The sequence below is a fragment of the Mya arenaria genome, chromosome 14 (assembly GCF_026914265.1).
Source record: "Mya arenaria isolate MELC-2E11 chromosome 14, ASM2691426v1".
Classification (NCBI taxonomy): domain Eukaryota; kingdom Metazoa; phylum Mollusca; class Bivalvia; order Myida; family Myidae; genus Mya; species Mya arenaria.
In genome coordinates, this window is record NC_069135.1 from 22,925,401 (window position 1) to 22,942,409 (window position 17,009).

Genomic DNA, 17,009 nt, shown 5'->3' on the forward strand with positions numbered 1-17,009 from the left:
TCATAAAAACCGCTCACTATACTTCTTATCAATGAATATTATTACTATTATTTTGCCTTTGCTGGTTGTTTAGTTTAATACGTATTTAATAAGCACTTCAAACAGGGCCTAAATCTCTTTAATGTTCTAGATCACAGGCAAAGTTGCCAAGAGGAATCACTTCAAAATGCCGTGGTAGGGCCTCGTTCTGATTGGGGCCAATCAAAATAATTATAGTCCCCGGTTCTCAATATTACTGTTTCCAAATACACTAAGCATAACATGCTCGTCAATCAAACACAGCACGATTGCAATGCCACTTTGCACCGAAGAGATTCTGCTGCCCCTACGACGACTTCGGACAATCAGTTACAACTCTTCCATCGGCTTCTTTTCGGTTTTACGCTATTATGGAGCCCCAGGGTAAATGAAAACCAAACAAAATCTATATTAATATTGTACTTTACTTTTATATTTCCCTGTCGGACACAGTTCATATCGTAATACTACAGCTTTCGTTTATAAAGAATTGCAATAAAAGGCTCGGGTAAAGGTTACTCTTAAAAAGCTTGTTTACTTCTGGTCGAGCAACTGTGATTAATATCGTTTTGCTTGAACAATCAATCAGAATTACTTTTTGAAATACAATTCAGGCAATTATCATTCTTAGGGGGAAATTCCGACATCGAAAACATAAAAATAAACTGTTGATCATACATTAGCCATATGGTTGCTTATTCAATCGTTTTCAATTTGTTATTTGCGTACCTTTAAAACATAAAACAATACAAAGTCTGAATCTCCAACTACCAACTGGTTTGTAGTTGGATATTCGCGAATAACCAACTGTTAGTGGTTGAACAACCAACAGGCTAATATACGAAGAAAACTGTGAACTAAAAAGTGTGAGTAACGAGATATATGTATACATGGATAAAAAGACAAAATATTTTTTACATCAACATCTAGAAAACAAGGTATAACCTAAATCCGCTACCATCGACTTTTGCGAAACTGGTCGAATAATCAACTGGCGAATGTTCAAATGAAAGTGCTTTTAAACAGAGTTTTTCGAAGATACATACGAGTACATGATTTAAAATACAATAATTGTTTGATTTCTTTACATGTGTAATTTTTAAAAATAACATACTGGTGAATGCATGGATATTAACCAAGTTAAAAACAGTGTTTGTCACGAAAATACATATGTGTACAAGCATAAAGCATAAAGGGCGTGGCTTCTTCACATGCATACCTTTTAACTATATAAAAAGACAAACACTTGATCCCCAACTGCCAACTGGTTGGTAGTTATATAGCTATAGGCGAATAACCAACTTGCAATGTTTGAATATCCAACTGGCGAATGTAGAAAATAATGATTAAAACAGTGTCATGAAAATACATGAATTGGTTGGAAGTTTGATATTCGCAAATAGCATCTTCATTTAAACATCAGCATCTAACCACAAAGTACATGCAATTGATTTTTTTTTTCAAATCCAAAACTAGCAAGTAGCAGGTAGTTGAATATTCGAATAACATACTTCAAACTAGTATTTAGTTGAATATTCGAATCCTCAACTACCAACTTCCAACTACCTCCCAACTTCATAACAATATCAAAATAGGTTAATATAACCTAGGATTATGTCCATCATAACAACATCTAAGGTTATATCCATAGGAATGTTGCCCGTGTCACATGAATACCGCTTCTAAAGCAAGATGTTGGCCATGGTCAGTGCAACGGAAACTGGAACAGCATTTGACACACCTACTGTTCACAATAATATATGAACACACACACATATAGAATCACCTCTTGCCATTTAAAACCGTAAAAATATCTTCATTAGTCCTTCGTTAATACTTATTTATTAACAATAGCTATTGAAAAATGACAAATGAATATTATACAGACATTTTGCTTTTTCCTAATATATTAACAAATAACCTTTAGTGATCTTATGCTAATGAGTAATTCTACATTAAGTGTTCACTACAAACGTACGAAAATGTATATTTAGAAAAAAAGAAACAAGCAACATCTAAGTATATTTTGAAATGAACTAGTCCGTAAACATCTGTCAGAACTTTACAGGTTGTGTCATGGTCACTGAATCGAACATTCGGAACTCCACGGCCACTTTTAATCGAAAACAACATCGGATGTATGCCTGTACATCAATAGAAGTAGTCCGTACAATAATATTTTATGATATCTGACATTATAATATAAAATGGTTATAAGTATATAACTCATATATGCTACGTCGGAAGGCAACATTTTGCTTAAAATGAAGATTTAAAGATTACCTTTAATTTTTTCCCCATTTTAAATGAAACAAAGGGCAGTCTATACCGCTTACAGAGACATCCGCCTTCGTTTTATTACCGGAGTTGAATAGGTGATTAGTTCCCTCAAACACTTCTATGAACCTGTTTTCAAACTAATGTTTTGAAAGTGATCCATCAGGCGGCGATTTTGTGAAAGGGTTTGTCAAAGTGTTTTCAGAAACTAAACTCTCAATCAAACGCTGGTTAAAGATCGAATGCGGGGCTTAATAAGCGGCGTAGACTGCGCTATGTTTCATTTTAAATGGTGAGGAAATAGTAAATTTATCTCTGTTTAAAGTATTCATTTAAAGCAAAATATTGCCTACCGACGAAGCATTTATGTCGCAATTTATCACGTGGTTTACACACTCTGGGAATGCAATGTAGGCCTCTTAAGTAGCACATCCGATCAGCGCGAAGCAAAGAACTCCGAGAAAACTCACAATATCTACAGACAATCTAGGGTGATCCGATGTACTCAGTGCTGAAATAAAGGTAAAAGACCATTAAATAAATTTAAAAGAGTTTCAGCATTAGTGATTTTCGATTTTGATTTCTCTTTAATCGTCTATGATATTTTGTTGCTTGGTTTGTCTACTCGATAAGTCTAGTTTAATTACATTATATTGGTGTTTTTTTGTGAACATCAAGGCATACAAATTATACATACATGTACATTTACAAACAGATCGTACAACAGAACAAATGGGTTGGGTTATGAGTTTTGACAATTAATGCGTTAAAACTTTGGTTACGTATATTAATACGGATAAATAATTTTTATTATGTGTTTATATAGATATAGAGGATAATTGAAATAAAAGGGTAAGAACTATGACAATATTAGTTTCAGCCCTTCCCAGACTTGTAGAGTTGTTAAACAATAAAATCAATTTGCCATCCCTTGCACGTCGTTAAGAAATCAACCAAATCTGATTGATGCGTTAGTACGTTGGTTACGTTTATTTATACTTTTGATTATTTTTTATGATGTGCATTATGTTATTATACGTCTGCAATAAAGAGAAAAATTGCCTGTTACAGTGTAATATTGCAATATATATCATACACTGAAACAAACAATTATCAATATTAGAAACAGGCATCTTTTCTCTGTACCGCATGCGTATAATTTATCTAGAATAATCAATAAAATCGCGGCAAACTAAAGTCAAAAACGTAGCAACGGAAATGACGTCATTGATTTTCATTCCAGGCACTGTGTGTGATTGCGTTGTTCGTGTTTTTGAAGAGAAATCTAGCAAAAAATAGTGAAGCAGTAAAAATATATTTCGATAAGCCTAATGGTTTAAACTGTGAGTTTTTCAGGATAAATAGGGAATATTATGTTAGTCGATTGATCCGTGGTGTTGTATCACTTCCAGCTGCTTGTGGAGGAATCCGTATCACACGAGACCGAAGGTCGAGTGTGATACGGATTCTTTTACAAGTAGTTCCGGTCTAGTGTATGCTTCGAAAACAAAAAAAAAACACAGTGTGTGATACGGGATTTTTTGTCCGATAATTTGTGTTTTTCAGTAAACAAATGCAGTATTTTTGAAGGAATATTGTAGGTATATAATAAATCGTTATATTTCAGTGATAAGCATTTAATAAATATTATTAAATTCCTATCGATTTCATTTTCCATATTCAACAGTGAAAAAAGCAGCATGCCGCATTGAAACATCCGTATCACTAACATATTGTCGTATTCTGATTTTGTATCATGCTAGTATAGTGTGTAGTGTAGGAACTACTTTCGTGTCGCTAAAATAGCATGACAAAACTATCTGGTAAAACCATTCAAAATTCATACACACCAGTACCATAATATTGTTTTACTCACGCCACCAGTATCATGTGTATATTCAGCAACAATGTGTTCAAAGAAACATGAGTATAAGCACAAAGCAAGGAGCAGTGATGTTAACTTTTAATTCCACAAGCTTTTCCTCAACGACTCATGTATAGTTGACCAACTTCGAGACTACTTAATTTAAGGCATGAAGTTTATTTGGAAGAAGAAGGAGAGAACACTTTTCTAGATAACTAGTTGTTTCCCAATTCGAAGATCATAAATTGAAACATTATCATAAACATAAGCAACTCGCATATACCAAAATAAGGCCATTCACCAATAGAAATAGCTATGGACTCATTAATTTTCGTGAGTTCAGCGTATAATGATCGTTAAAATACCCTACGAACATTTACTTTTGTTAAAATGGCCGCGTTACGTCTTCATGAATGACGATTTGTTTATAGTCGTAACATAAATACCGTTTGAGTTATGTTTGTCCTGTTACATTTAATAGTTGTTTTCGTATTAACAATTTGTTTAGTTTGCTGAGATATAAAACATTTTCATCTTATTTTGTTGAATAAAGTGAATTCTGTAAACTTATGACTTGTTTCGCTGGAGTAGCCTCCATTGACTTCAATACACAAAAGTACGTAACGTATAAATACAAGCAAGCCATTTCATTTTTGACATTTGACAGATAGCGGTAAATTCATATAAAATTAAGACCCAAAAATAAAGAAAGGAATATATAGTCAAGTGTGAACTTAATGGAATAATATAATAAGACTCAATTCTGATGACCCCGCGGCATCACGTCTCGTTCGGTGAGTTAAAACACGGATAGGTGTTAACAACGGATCTATAAACTATTTTTAAGGCCGTGGTGTTATCACACACTCTTCGACGTGATACAGGTCAGCAGTAAAGGGTCATATATTAATATTCCCTAGGTATATGCATCTTTGTATGGAAGCACCTCATACATTCATACGTTATGCGTATCAGAAAAGAAACGAGAATATTGGCGGCAACATACAACATGTTTTCTTTAAATACGAGTATGTCTCACCATCATCCGATGTTCCATCGTTCAGAAAGTTGCCACATCTCGGAAATCCTACAGGTGTTGCTGGATGCGACCCTTGTCCAGAATTGATAATCATAGCCATTCCATTAGTGTTGTGAAGGTCGATGTGACAATGGAGGAACCACATACCAGGGTTGTTTGTTACTATGCGGACAACAACGTAACCGCCTAAAGAAAAGGTAAAATTAATGGCGTTTATTATGCAATAATGAATATTTTTAGCGTTCGTGAGGGCGCAGTCCGAAGTTCATATCATTATTATCATAAAATAAATACGCCTTCCCGGAGATCCGTTTGTTTCGAGAGGCTAAGCCTTGAAAGTTATTGGATGTTTAAGCTTTAAGACTGTCTGTTTCTGATTCTGCTTAACAAAAACTGCATTAATCTTCCACGGCAAACATTTAAGGTTTTTGTAATGTACCAATGCTACGTGCACAAGCTGTCGTTAAGAAATAGATGCAATATCCTCATAATGATTTAGCTAAAATAAGTCCAAAAAGGGTTTATTTTGACTAAAACAGTGTTTCAATTTCCTATTTTCACTTTGTAAACAATCTTTTAGCTTATACATTCAGTAAACATTTAGTTAAGGCCTCAAAAACATAAAAAATATATTAAAACCCGAGAGGAGCTTACATGGCGGGCATCCGGGTAGGTGTTATTATATAACGATAACAGTGATATCGTCCTACTTACCAGGTCGAAATATCCTTCGAAAATACAAAAATACCCCAAATATCCGCCATTTTGTACCGAAGTAAACATGTCCCTCACTAAATATTCCACAGAAATAATTTACTTCGAGTACCCCTTTATATTATCATGTTAAGTAGATTATCTGTAGACCATTACATTTTACACCGCTAATGATTTGGAATATTGGCAGTGCATGGTTGACCTACTGCGAATAGCATTCGCATGTCTAATAACAACACCCAAAATCTTCCTTAAGCTGCAGATGTTATACATTCGACAATTGATATCATGTGAATTCAGACCGATAAAAGTCTTTTCTGAATGAAATGCATGTGCCTGAAATTTACATTATGTGCTCAATCAATGGCAAACACACAATTAGAATTTATTTAATTGCTTTTCACTTTTCCACAAAGGAAATAAGTATTAAAGAAATCAGATGAATATTACTGATTAATTTGTTTCTCTTGAACCAAATATTAAAACTATTTTAACAAGGCAGCCACATTTTTAATTTAACACAATGAGTACCTGACAGACTTTTCCACTAACCGAAATTCACGACAAACTCAATCTGAATAAGCATAATCCATCAAATATGCTCTTATTGTATCGGTGAAAATATAGCAATTATCTTACCGGTCGGCACGACAATGGTATCCTTTTGGGGAGGATCGTTACTAAGGCCAGGAATGTTTCCACCTATCCAAGAAGAATCGGTCCATCGCATATCCGTGCAAAAATTGTTCAGATCTGTACACATGATGTCTGTAGTGTCGTTTATGAGACGCCCGTTCGTTTCATCGTATGCACCTGTAGAGAACACATTTTTTTATTGTTCGTTGCTAATGACCATTTTGCTGAATAGGTTGAAATATCGACTCAATTACTTTAAAGGAAGAAGGCATATTATGATGCACTCCAAGAAGTGTATGATGGACATTAATTTTACGATTTCCTATAAAGTATAGTGATTTGTCAGTTAAATATAAAATTGAAATTTGAGTTTGATATTTAAGCCCTCTTTCTTCCAAATCAAATTTAGGCTCGCACATATCTTTTCAGGCATATTACGAAAAGAAAACAAATGTTTGTTTCAGTGTAAGATCGTTGTGTATTACACCTCTACGCCACTCGTGAAATATACTATGATCTTACACTTAAACAATAAATTATCCTCTATTAAACCTTGAGATATGAGAGTCAGTTAATCAATCACATGGCAAAACTAACGATAGCAGCTTTTTGTTAATCTGTAGATAAATCAAAAGGTGCTTACCGAACCCCATTTTCATTACAAAGAAAGTGTGGCCATGCAAATGAACAGGATGGGACCAACCCGATCCAGTGCCAAGGTTAGTAAAGATCAGCTGAATGACCTTGTCCTTTGGTAGGTCAACAATATATGTGCACCTAGAAAAATAAATATGTATGTGTCAATTGCTGATTTATTAACTTAAATACTATTAATTTTGTGAATACATGTTTTAATCAGTTGTCTTTAGGAAAAAAAAACAAATCTAGTTGTATCAGTCAGTTAAGTTTAGTTGTTATTTAACCGAAAAAAAAATGGAATGCTTGAAAATTACATTTTTAATTATGAGATGGTCATTTGGAAATTTTAGACGGAGGTTATAAATTATTGCGAACATTATTTAAAGCTCACACTCTGTTATAATCTCTATAGTATATATGTAATACTATTTGTGAATGAAATTCCAAGTACTATGAAACTTACTTGCAAATGTCATTGGTACAGTCGTTTTCACCGCATTTTGTCTTCAGTGAACCAGGCTGTGTTAAAACTGGTGATACAGGGGACACAAATTCTCGACCATTTACTGACCCTGGTGTATAGCTCTTCCCGGGAAAACCAAAGTTGAAGAAGTATTCTTCGTCAATGTTCATAATAATAGAAGAATCTCTGTTTGGCTCTGTGTTGGTTACGTTGTTAAAGTTTAGACAGTTTTGAAAATTTGTACCCGGACTTCCGTATGGGCAATTAAAAACAGCGCATTTTGCACCAACACTGCACACCTCCGTCTGGTCGTTCTCGGGGTTATCGTTGCGTGCTCCTTCATAATCCTCAATTTCAATTGCTGCTTCAGCCGCATGGTAGCTATTGTGACTATCACGAGTTTCAATAGTTTCTGCAATCAACAGGTATTCTTTTTTAGAAGCACTGCTAAAACTAAACGTGAAATCGTACCGTTCACCCGGATGTACAATTATTGACTGAACTTCTATTGGCTTAAGGTTATAGCAGTCTGATGTCCTGAGTGAAAGAGTTTGTCCTTGTATGAACACTCTCATTGGATATAGTGTTTGAGCGCCAATAATTCTGTACCTAAACTTTTGTCCTTTTCGAACAATAAACCTTTCAAGGGGCGCTCCGTTGTGTGAATATTTTGTCGGCCAATACCTTCCTTTACCATTTACAAGACCAGAGTGAAATGCAAACCTGCTAAATTCAGCATTGTCTACTGAAAACGTTGGAGGGAGCACGTTTCCTACGCTGTCAAACTGTTCGGTTATCATTCGTTGATACGCTGTTTCCGAATCCATGTCATGATTCCAGTCTTGCAGAGTTATGATTATATCTCCAAAGAATTGATCAGCGCTTTGGGGTTTCCTTATGACAATAGGTCCATACAGGCCCATGCTTCTCTGGTCTCCTATATGAGCGTGATAATAACTTGTTCCAGGAGGGCTTGCTCTGATCTTGTACACAAAAGTTTGTCCGGGAAGAATGGGGCATTGGGAGACGAAAGCTACTCCGTCCATCGATGGCCGTCCGACTTGATGGAGACCGTGGAAATGAATCGTTACACTGTCCGTATGGAATTGGTTGACAACAGTTATCTCTATTTCTTGATTCTCATACGCATCAATCAGCGGGCCAGGAAACTTCCCATTGATTCCAATAACTAGTCTTGAACCTTCTCCGTCTGCTGTAATCACTTGTTCAGCCTGACTTGCATTCAGAATGGTTTTGTTGGTCTTTAAACGCAGTTGTCCGTCAAAAGGTTCAACAAGGTATGTCTTACCACCCTCCTGGTATATCATGGTCAAAAGATGTTCAACTTTAAACTCGCAGCGACAAGGGTTAGCTTTGTAGTCACAAATACAATCAATTTTGGGAACCGGGGCTGGTAAGATAACGGGGCGTTCGTCAACTTGTGCATTGCAAGGGGGTAAAGCTGCTGCTATTATAAACAGAGTCCCTAGCTGCATTGGACTCATCATTTTTCTGCAAAATAAAATAAAAGATAAAAAGATTGTTAATATGCAGCTGCATCATTTCGCATAATGGTGACAACCGTAAAAATTAACCATAAACCTGATATTCATTTTTTTCTTCAAAAATATAACAAATCGAGTGTTTGGTGCAACTCTTTCTTTTTTGTTTACGACCGTATTGCACTTAGCTCTTGAGACGGGGAGGAAGAAAATCAAAACCATTAAACTTAAACTCACTTCCTTTTGAAGTGAAATTGAAGAGTTTCAACGTATATTCGACTGGCTTAAGCTGCATATTGAATTTCACCAAGAATGTTTCAAATACCTATTTCTTATTTTAAAATAAAAGCATTTTTGATATTAATCAAGAAAAGTTACAATTCATCATTCTCCAAATAGCCGAAAGCCGTGTTTGAACTTAAATTTAGAAAGTACCGAAAGCCATGTTTAAATCCAAGTTTAGAAATTATATGGTCACTTTATATCAATGTCTTTGAATAATCAAGTTTCATTTAAAACATTTGGCACGTATTTAATACATGCATTTCGGTCACATTCTAAGCGGCTTCCAAAGTTGAACAAAATCCCAATAATATTTAGCGTACAAAGCATTTTGTATATTTATATTTCGGTAAAATGAAACATTTACAATCTCAATCATGATTTCACGGTTGAAGAACATCTGTTTTAGTGCATAGAGGCTCGTCTTCGTAAGCTTACTCAACTCTTAAACGCACCGAAACATTCGTCAATCTTATTGACTTACTTATTGTGCATGATTAGATTTAAACGGTTCGCATATCATAAATAACTATCTATAAATTTCCAATAAATTATAATAAAGTTTATGAGATGTATTCAAAAAGATAAATAAAACCATAAATTGTCTTAGACATTGATTTTGCAATACCTTATATTGTATCCAACCCACAGAACTTTAGATAACAGATTTTCTGGAAATCATGATGGGTTAGAGAAGGTATTTAGATTAAATAATTGCTCAACGTAATTAAGAACATTTCTCGTCATAATTAATCACGGCAACGTAATACTTGACAACATTTCCTATTTTCTATCGAAAAAAAAAACCCAAACAGGATGAAATTATTCTTCAATACAAATTTTATTTGAACTTAAAACTGCATTTTTCATATAACCAATCAATACTCATATTTACATTTTTCCATGTTTAATTTTAAAACACAACAACAGCAACAACATAAACTCCAATATTAGGTAACTAAATCTGTTATTGGAAATCGGTGTCTGTATAAAGAGATAGCGGACATCCGAAATGTCGTTTATCATTGATCAAACGACGTCGCGCATGTCCAGGAAGACCGCAACAATGAAGGTGCATATATTTTCTGTACAGATACACAGACATTGTATAGTGATATCAATGGAAACAACAAAAAGCGATGAATTAAAATTTTATGAAGTCAATAAAAAATTAACATTTTACAATTCGGAGGAATCGTGCAATATTATTTTAAGTTTGTTCATCTGGAAACTGTTTAAACCCAAAAAGTCTAAGTTGAAACAATGAAATTGAACACCGATAAATCCAACGAGCTAAATTCCTCATATAATAATGTTAACGTGTGCTTGCAAGAGTGTGAATGCTATATTTATACAAAACTTTGCATCGGAACAAATGCGGCAACCTCTGTGCAAACCGTTTTGCACACCCGACTGGTTACGTCCTTGAAAATAGGCTTCCGGGTTACTCGTTGTCGATGGGATACAAGCCCATTAAGTCGAAAATAGTGCGGTTTGTGAGTTCATAAATCTTAACTTTAACGAATGTTTACTTTAGGCAATGCCATGTCATCGTAATAAGGTAACATGTTGATGCCTGATGACCGTATAAAATAATATATCATTAAATCGGAATCGCATACAGATTTACACTAAATATCTGAGTTTTGTTTTACAGAAATCCGACAAGAATGGCTTGTTTTGCAATCTCCTAGAATACGACAATCAAGTTTCCAATACAAACTAAAAATAGATCAGTATATTTTCTTATATATATATAAGATGCATATAGATGCATGGTGACCGTATATTACGTTGGTATGAAATGAAAGGGTGTTATGAGTGGAATATATATATATATATATATATAACGTAATATACGGTCACCATGCATCTAAAATTAATAAAATTGTAATTCAAAGCTTATTGTAAATTAATGCGATAGGACGCGTTTTTGACAAGTTGGTTAACAAGAGTGAGTTTGAAAGTCAACTGAGAAAATAAAGTCATCACAACTACCTTAATGCATTTCTTTTTGTATATATGCACGAGCATGGTGATCTCGAGGTAATCTTAGACACCATATCATCTTAAAATATATGAATTAAAGTTCTGTTAAATCTTTACATAATAAACTAAAAAAAAACGGTATCGAGCAATATTATTTTAAGTTTGTTCATATGCAAACTGTTAAAACATAAAACATACAATTTAACGTTGGTATGAAATGAAAGGGTGTTATGAGTGGAATATATATATATATATATATATATATATATATATATATATATATATATATATATATATATATATATATCCATATTGGTATCTACAAGATTTTTCCCAGGCTGTTTGAAATAGTTATAAATTGAAGGTTTGTTTATGCAATCAGAAAACATCATGTAAATGTATTTCATTTGAATTCATATAACGAAATATATAAAAGCTAAAAATATTATGAAATATATAAAATACCACAATTATAAAGCGTTTAGCATAATATAAAGTCAAGTTGTTTTGTAATGGTATTCCCTTATATCTCACATTCACCCTTGAACTATCCATTTTCTGACCACAAACTTGTTTAACATTTATGCGAAAAGCTACAGAAACAAGCTCAGTCGCAAAAAAGTTTAAACATAAACCCGGTTTAATGGCACTGGATAAACGCCAAAGACATAGAACATTAAAGCACAAACAAGAAACCTGGAAGAACAGCACAAAACTCCACAAGCAACAAAGTGCATACATACTATATTTAAAAAAAAAACCTAGGTATGTTTACCAAGGATTGTTAGTTACCGCCTTGGAACGGTCAGTAAAATGTAAATTTACTGGGGGTTTAAACCAGATTAAATGCACAAACCTCACTCTTATCCCAACAATCCTATGTATGATCGGGATTCATGTGTATTGTATGAGGATGAGATGTATGAGTAGGAAGAATGTAAATTGTATGAAGGTGAGATGTATGATCGGGATGCATATAAATTGTATGAGGATGAGAAGTATGATTAGGATGCATGTAAATTGTATTAAGATGAGATGTATGATCATGATGCATATAAATTGAATAAGGATTGGATGTATGAGTAGTATGCATATAAATTGTATGAGGGTGAGATGTATGATCAGGATGCATATAAATTGAATAAGGATTGGATGTATGAGTAGTATGCATATAAATTGTATGAGGATTGGATGTATGAGTAGTATGCATATAAATTGTATGAGGGTGAGATGTATGAGTAGTATGCATATAAATTGTATGAGGATTGGATGTATGAGTAGTATGCATATAAATTGTATGAGGGTGAGATGTATGAGTAGTATGCATATAAATTGTATGAGGGTGAGATGTATGAGTAGTATGCATATAAATTGAATAAGGATGGGATGTATGAGTAGTATGCATATAAATTGTATGAGGATGAGATGTATGATCAGGATGCATATAAATTGTATGAGGATGAGATGTATGATCATGATGCATATAAATTGTATAAGGGTGAGATGTATGATCAGGATGCATATAAATTGAATCAGGATTGGATGTATGAGTAGTATGCATATAAATTGTATGAGGGTGAGATGTATGATCAGGATGCATATAAATTGAATAAGGATTGGATGTATGAGTAGTATGCATATAAATTGTATAAGGGTGAGATGTATGATCAGGATGCATATCAATTGTATAAGGATGGGATGTATGAGTAGTATGCATATAAATTGTATGAGGATGAGATGTATGATCAGGATGCATATAAATTGTATGAGGGTGAGATGTATGATCATGATGCATATAAATTGTATGAGGGTGAGATGTATGATCATGATGCATATAAATTGTATGAGGGTGAGATGTATGAGTAGTATGCATATAAATTGTATAAGGGTGAGATGTATGATCAGGATGCATATAAATTGAATCAGGATGGGATGTATGAGTAGTATGCATATAAATTGTATGAGGGTGAGATGTATGATCAGGATGCATATAAATTGAATAAGGATTGGATGTATGAGTAGTATGCATATAAATTGTATAAGGGTGAGATGTATGATCAGGATGCATATAAATTGAATCAGGATGGGATGTATGAGTAGTATGCATATAAATTGTATGAGGGTGAGATGTATGATCAGGATGCATATAAATTGAATAAGGATTGGATGTATGAGTAGTATGCATATAAATTGTATGAGGGTGAGATGTATGATCAGGATGCATATAAATTGTATAAGGATGGGATGTATGAGTAGTATGCATATAAATTGTATGAGGGTGAGATGTATGATCATGATGCATATAAATTGTATGAGGGTGAGATGTATGATCATGATGCATATAAATTGTATGAGGGTGAGATGTATGATCAGGATGCATATAAATTGAATGAGGATTGGATGTATGAGTAGTATGCATATAAATTGTATGAGGGTGAGATGTATGATCAGGATGCATATAAATTGTATGAGGGTGAGATGTATGATCAGGATGCATATAAATTGAATGAGGATTTGATGTATGAGTAGTATGCATATAAATTGTATGAGGGTGAGATGTATGATCAGGATGCATATAAATTGAATAAGGATTGGATGTATGAGTAGTATGCATATAAATTGTATGAGGGTGAGATGTATGATCAGGATGCATATAAATTGTATGAGGATGAGATGTATGATCATGATGCATATAAATTGTATAAGGGTGAGATGTATGATCAGGATGCATATAAATTGAATCAGGATGGGATGTATGAGTAGTATGCATATAAATTGTATGAGGGTGAGATGTATGATCAGGATGCATATAAATTGAATAAGGATTGGATGTATGAGTAGTATGCATATAAATTGTATGAGGGTGAGATGTATGATCAGGATGCATATAAATTGTATAAGGATGGGATGTATGAGTAGTATGCATATAAATTGTATGAGGATGAGATGTATGATCAGGATGCATATAAATTGTATGAGGGTGAGATGTATGATCATGATGCATATAAATTGTATGAGGGTGAGATGTATGATCATGATGCATATAAATTGTATGAGGGTGAGATGTATGATCAGGATGCATATAAATTGTATGAGGGTGAGATGTATGATCAGGATGCATATAAATTGAATCAGGATGGGATGTATGAGTAGTATGCATATAAATTGTATGAGGGTGAGATGTATGATCAGGATGCATATAAATTGAATAAGGATTGGATGTATGAGTAGTATGCATATAAATTGTATGAGGGTGAGATGTATGATCAGGATGCATATAAATTGTATAAGGATGGGATGTATGAGTAGTATGCATATAAATTGTATGAGGGTGAGATGTATGATCATGATGCATATAAATTGTATGAGGGTGAGATGTATGATCAGGATGCATATAAATTGTATGAGGGTGGGATGTATGAGTAGTATGCATATAAATTGAAAAAGGATTGGATGTATGAGTAGTATGCATATAAATTGTATGAGGGTGAGATGTATGAGTAGTATGCATATAAATTGAATAAGGATTGGATGTATGAGTAGTATGCATATAAATTGTATGAGGGTGAGATGTATGATCAGGATGCATATAAATTGTATAAGGATGGGATGTATGAGTAGTATGCATATAAATTGTATGAGGGTGAGATGTATGATCAGGATGCATATAAATTGTATAAGGGTGAGATGTATGATCAGGATGCATATAAATTGTATGAGGGTGAGATGTATGAGTAGTATGCATATAAATTGTATGAGGGTGAGATGTATGATCAGTATGCATATAAATTGTATGAGGGTGAGATGTATGAGTAGTATGCATATAAATTGTATGAGGGTGAGATGTATGAGTAGTATGCATATAAATTGTATGAGGGTGAGATGTATGATCAGGATGCATATAAATTGTATGAGGGTGAGATGTATGATCAGGATGCATATAAATTGTATGAGGGTGAGATGTATGATCAGGATGCATATAAATTGTATGAGGATTGGATGTATGAGTAGTATGCATATAAATTGTATGAGGGTGAGATGTATGATCAGGATGCATATAAATTGTATGAGGGTGAGATGTATGATCAGGATGCATATAAATTGAATAAGGATGGGATGTATGAGTAGTATGCATGTAAATTGTATGAGGGTGAGATGTATGAGTAGGATGCATATAAATTGAATAAGGATTGGATGTATGAGTAGTATGCATATAAATTGTATGAGGGTGAGATGTATGATCAGGATGCATATAAATTGTATGAGGGTGAGATGTATGAGTAGTATGCATATAAATTGAATAAGGATGGGATGTATGATCAGGATGCATATGAATTGTATGAGGGTGAGATGTATGATCAGGATGCATATAAATTGTATGAGGATTGGATGTATGAGTAGTATGCATATAAATTGTATGAGGGTGAGATGTATGATCAGGATGCATATAAATTGAATAAGGATTGGATGTATGAGTAGTATGCATATAAATTGTATGAGGGTGAGATGTATGATCAGGATGCATATAAATTGTATGAGGGTGAGATGTATGAGTAGTATGCATATAAATTGAATAAGGATGGGATGTATGATCAGGATGCATATACATTGTATGAGGGTGAGATGTATGATCAGGATGCATATAAATTGTATGAGGATTGGATGTATGAGTAGTATGCATATAAATTGTATGAGGGTGAGATGTATGATCATGATGCATATAAATTGAATAAGGATGGGATGTATGAGTAGTATGCATATAAATTGTATGAGGGTGAGATGTATGATCAGGATGCATATAAATTGAATAAGGATGGGATGTATGAGTAGTATGCATATAAATTGTATGAGGGTGAGATGTATGATCATGATGCATATAAATTGTATAAGGGTGAGATGTATGATCATGATGCATATAAATTGAATAAGGATTGGATGTATGAGTAGTATGCATGTAAATTGTATGAGGGTGAGATGTATGATCAGGATGCATATAAATTGTATGAGGGTGAGATGTATGATCAGGATGCATATAAATTGAATGAGGGTGAGATGTATGATCAGGATGCATATAAATTGTATGAGGGTGAGATGTATGATCATGATGCATATAAATTGAATAAGGATTGGATGTATGAGTAGTATGCATATAAATTGTATGAGGGTGAGATGTATGATCAGGATGCATATAAATTGTATAAGGATGGGATGTATGAGTAGTATGCATATAAATTGTATGAGGGTGAGATGTATGAGTAGTATGCATATAAATTGTATGAGGGTGAGATGTATGATCAGGATGCATATAAATTGTATGAGGATGGGATGTATGAGTAGTATGCATATAAATTGTATGAGGGTGAGATGTATGATCAGGATGCATATAAATTGTATGAGGATTGGATGTATGAGTAGTATGCATATAAATTGTATGAGGGTGAGATGTATGATCAGGATGCATATAAATTGTATGAGGGTGAGATGTATGATCAGGATGCATATAAATTGTATGAGGATTGGATGTATGAGTAGTATGCATATAAATTGTATGAGGGTGAGATGTATGATCAGGATGCATATAAATTG

The 17,009-nt window shown here is 33.8% G+C and overlaps 1 protein-coding gene across 3 annotated transcripts in view; it reads right to left on the minus strand.

Moving 5' to 3' along the window:
• Window positions 1–425: 425 nt before the first annotated feature.
• LOC128217738 (uncharacterized) overlaps window positions 426–17,009 on the minus strand; it is a 29,493-nt gene continuing 12,909 nt past the window's right edge. For 2 of the 3 annotated variants that reach the window (XM_052925091.1, XM_052925090.1), the window contains exons 2-6: window positions 7,651–9,162; window positions 7,192–7,325; window positions 6,552–6,725; window positions 5,199–5,384; window positions 426–2,806 (exon numbers count right to left, since the gene is read on the minus strand). In XM_052925091.1, coding sequence (XP_052781051.1) covers window positions 2,715–2,806; window positions 5,199–5,384; window positions 6,552–6,725; window positions 7,192–7,325; window positions 7,651–9,158 — 2,094 coding nt within the window. In that variant the 5' untranslated portion in view covers window positions 9,159–9,162 and the 3' untranslated portion in view covers window positions 426–2,714. Of the gene's footprint in view, window positions 2,807–5,198; window positions 5,385–6,551; window positions 6,726–7,191; window positions 7,326–7,650; window positions 9,163–11,432; window positions 11,503–17,009 lie in introns of all 3 variants that reach the window. The other variant, XM_052925089.1, reaches the window with a different exon arrangement.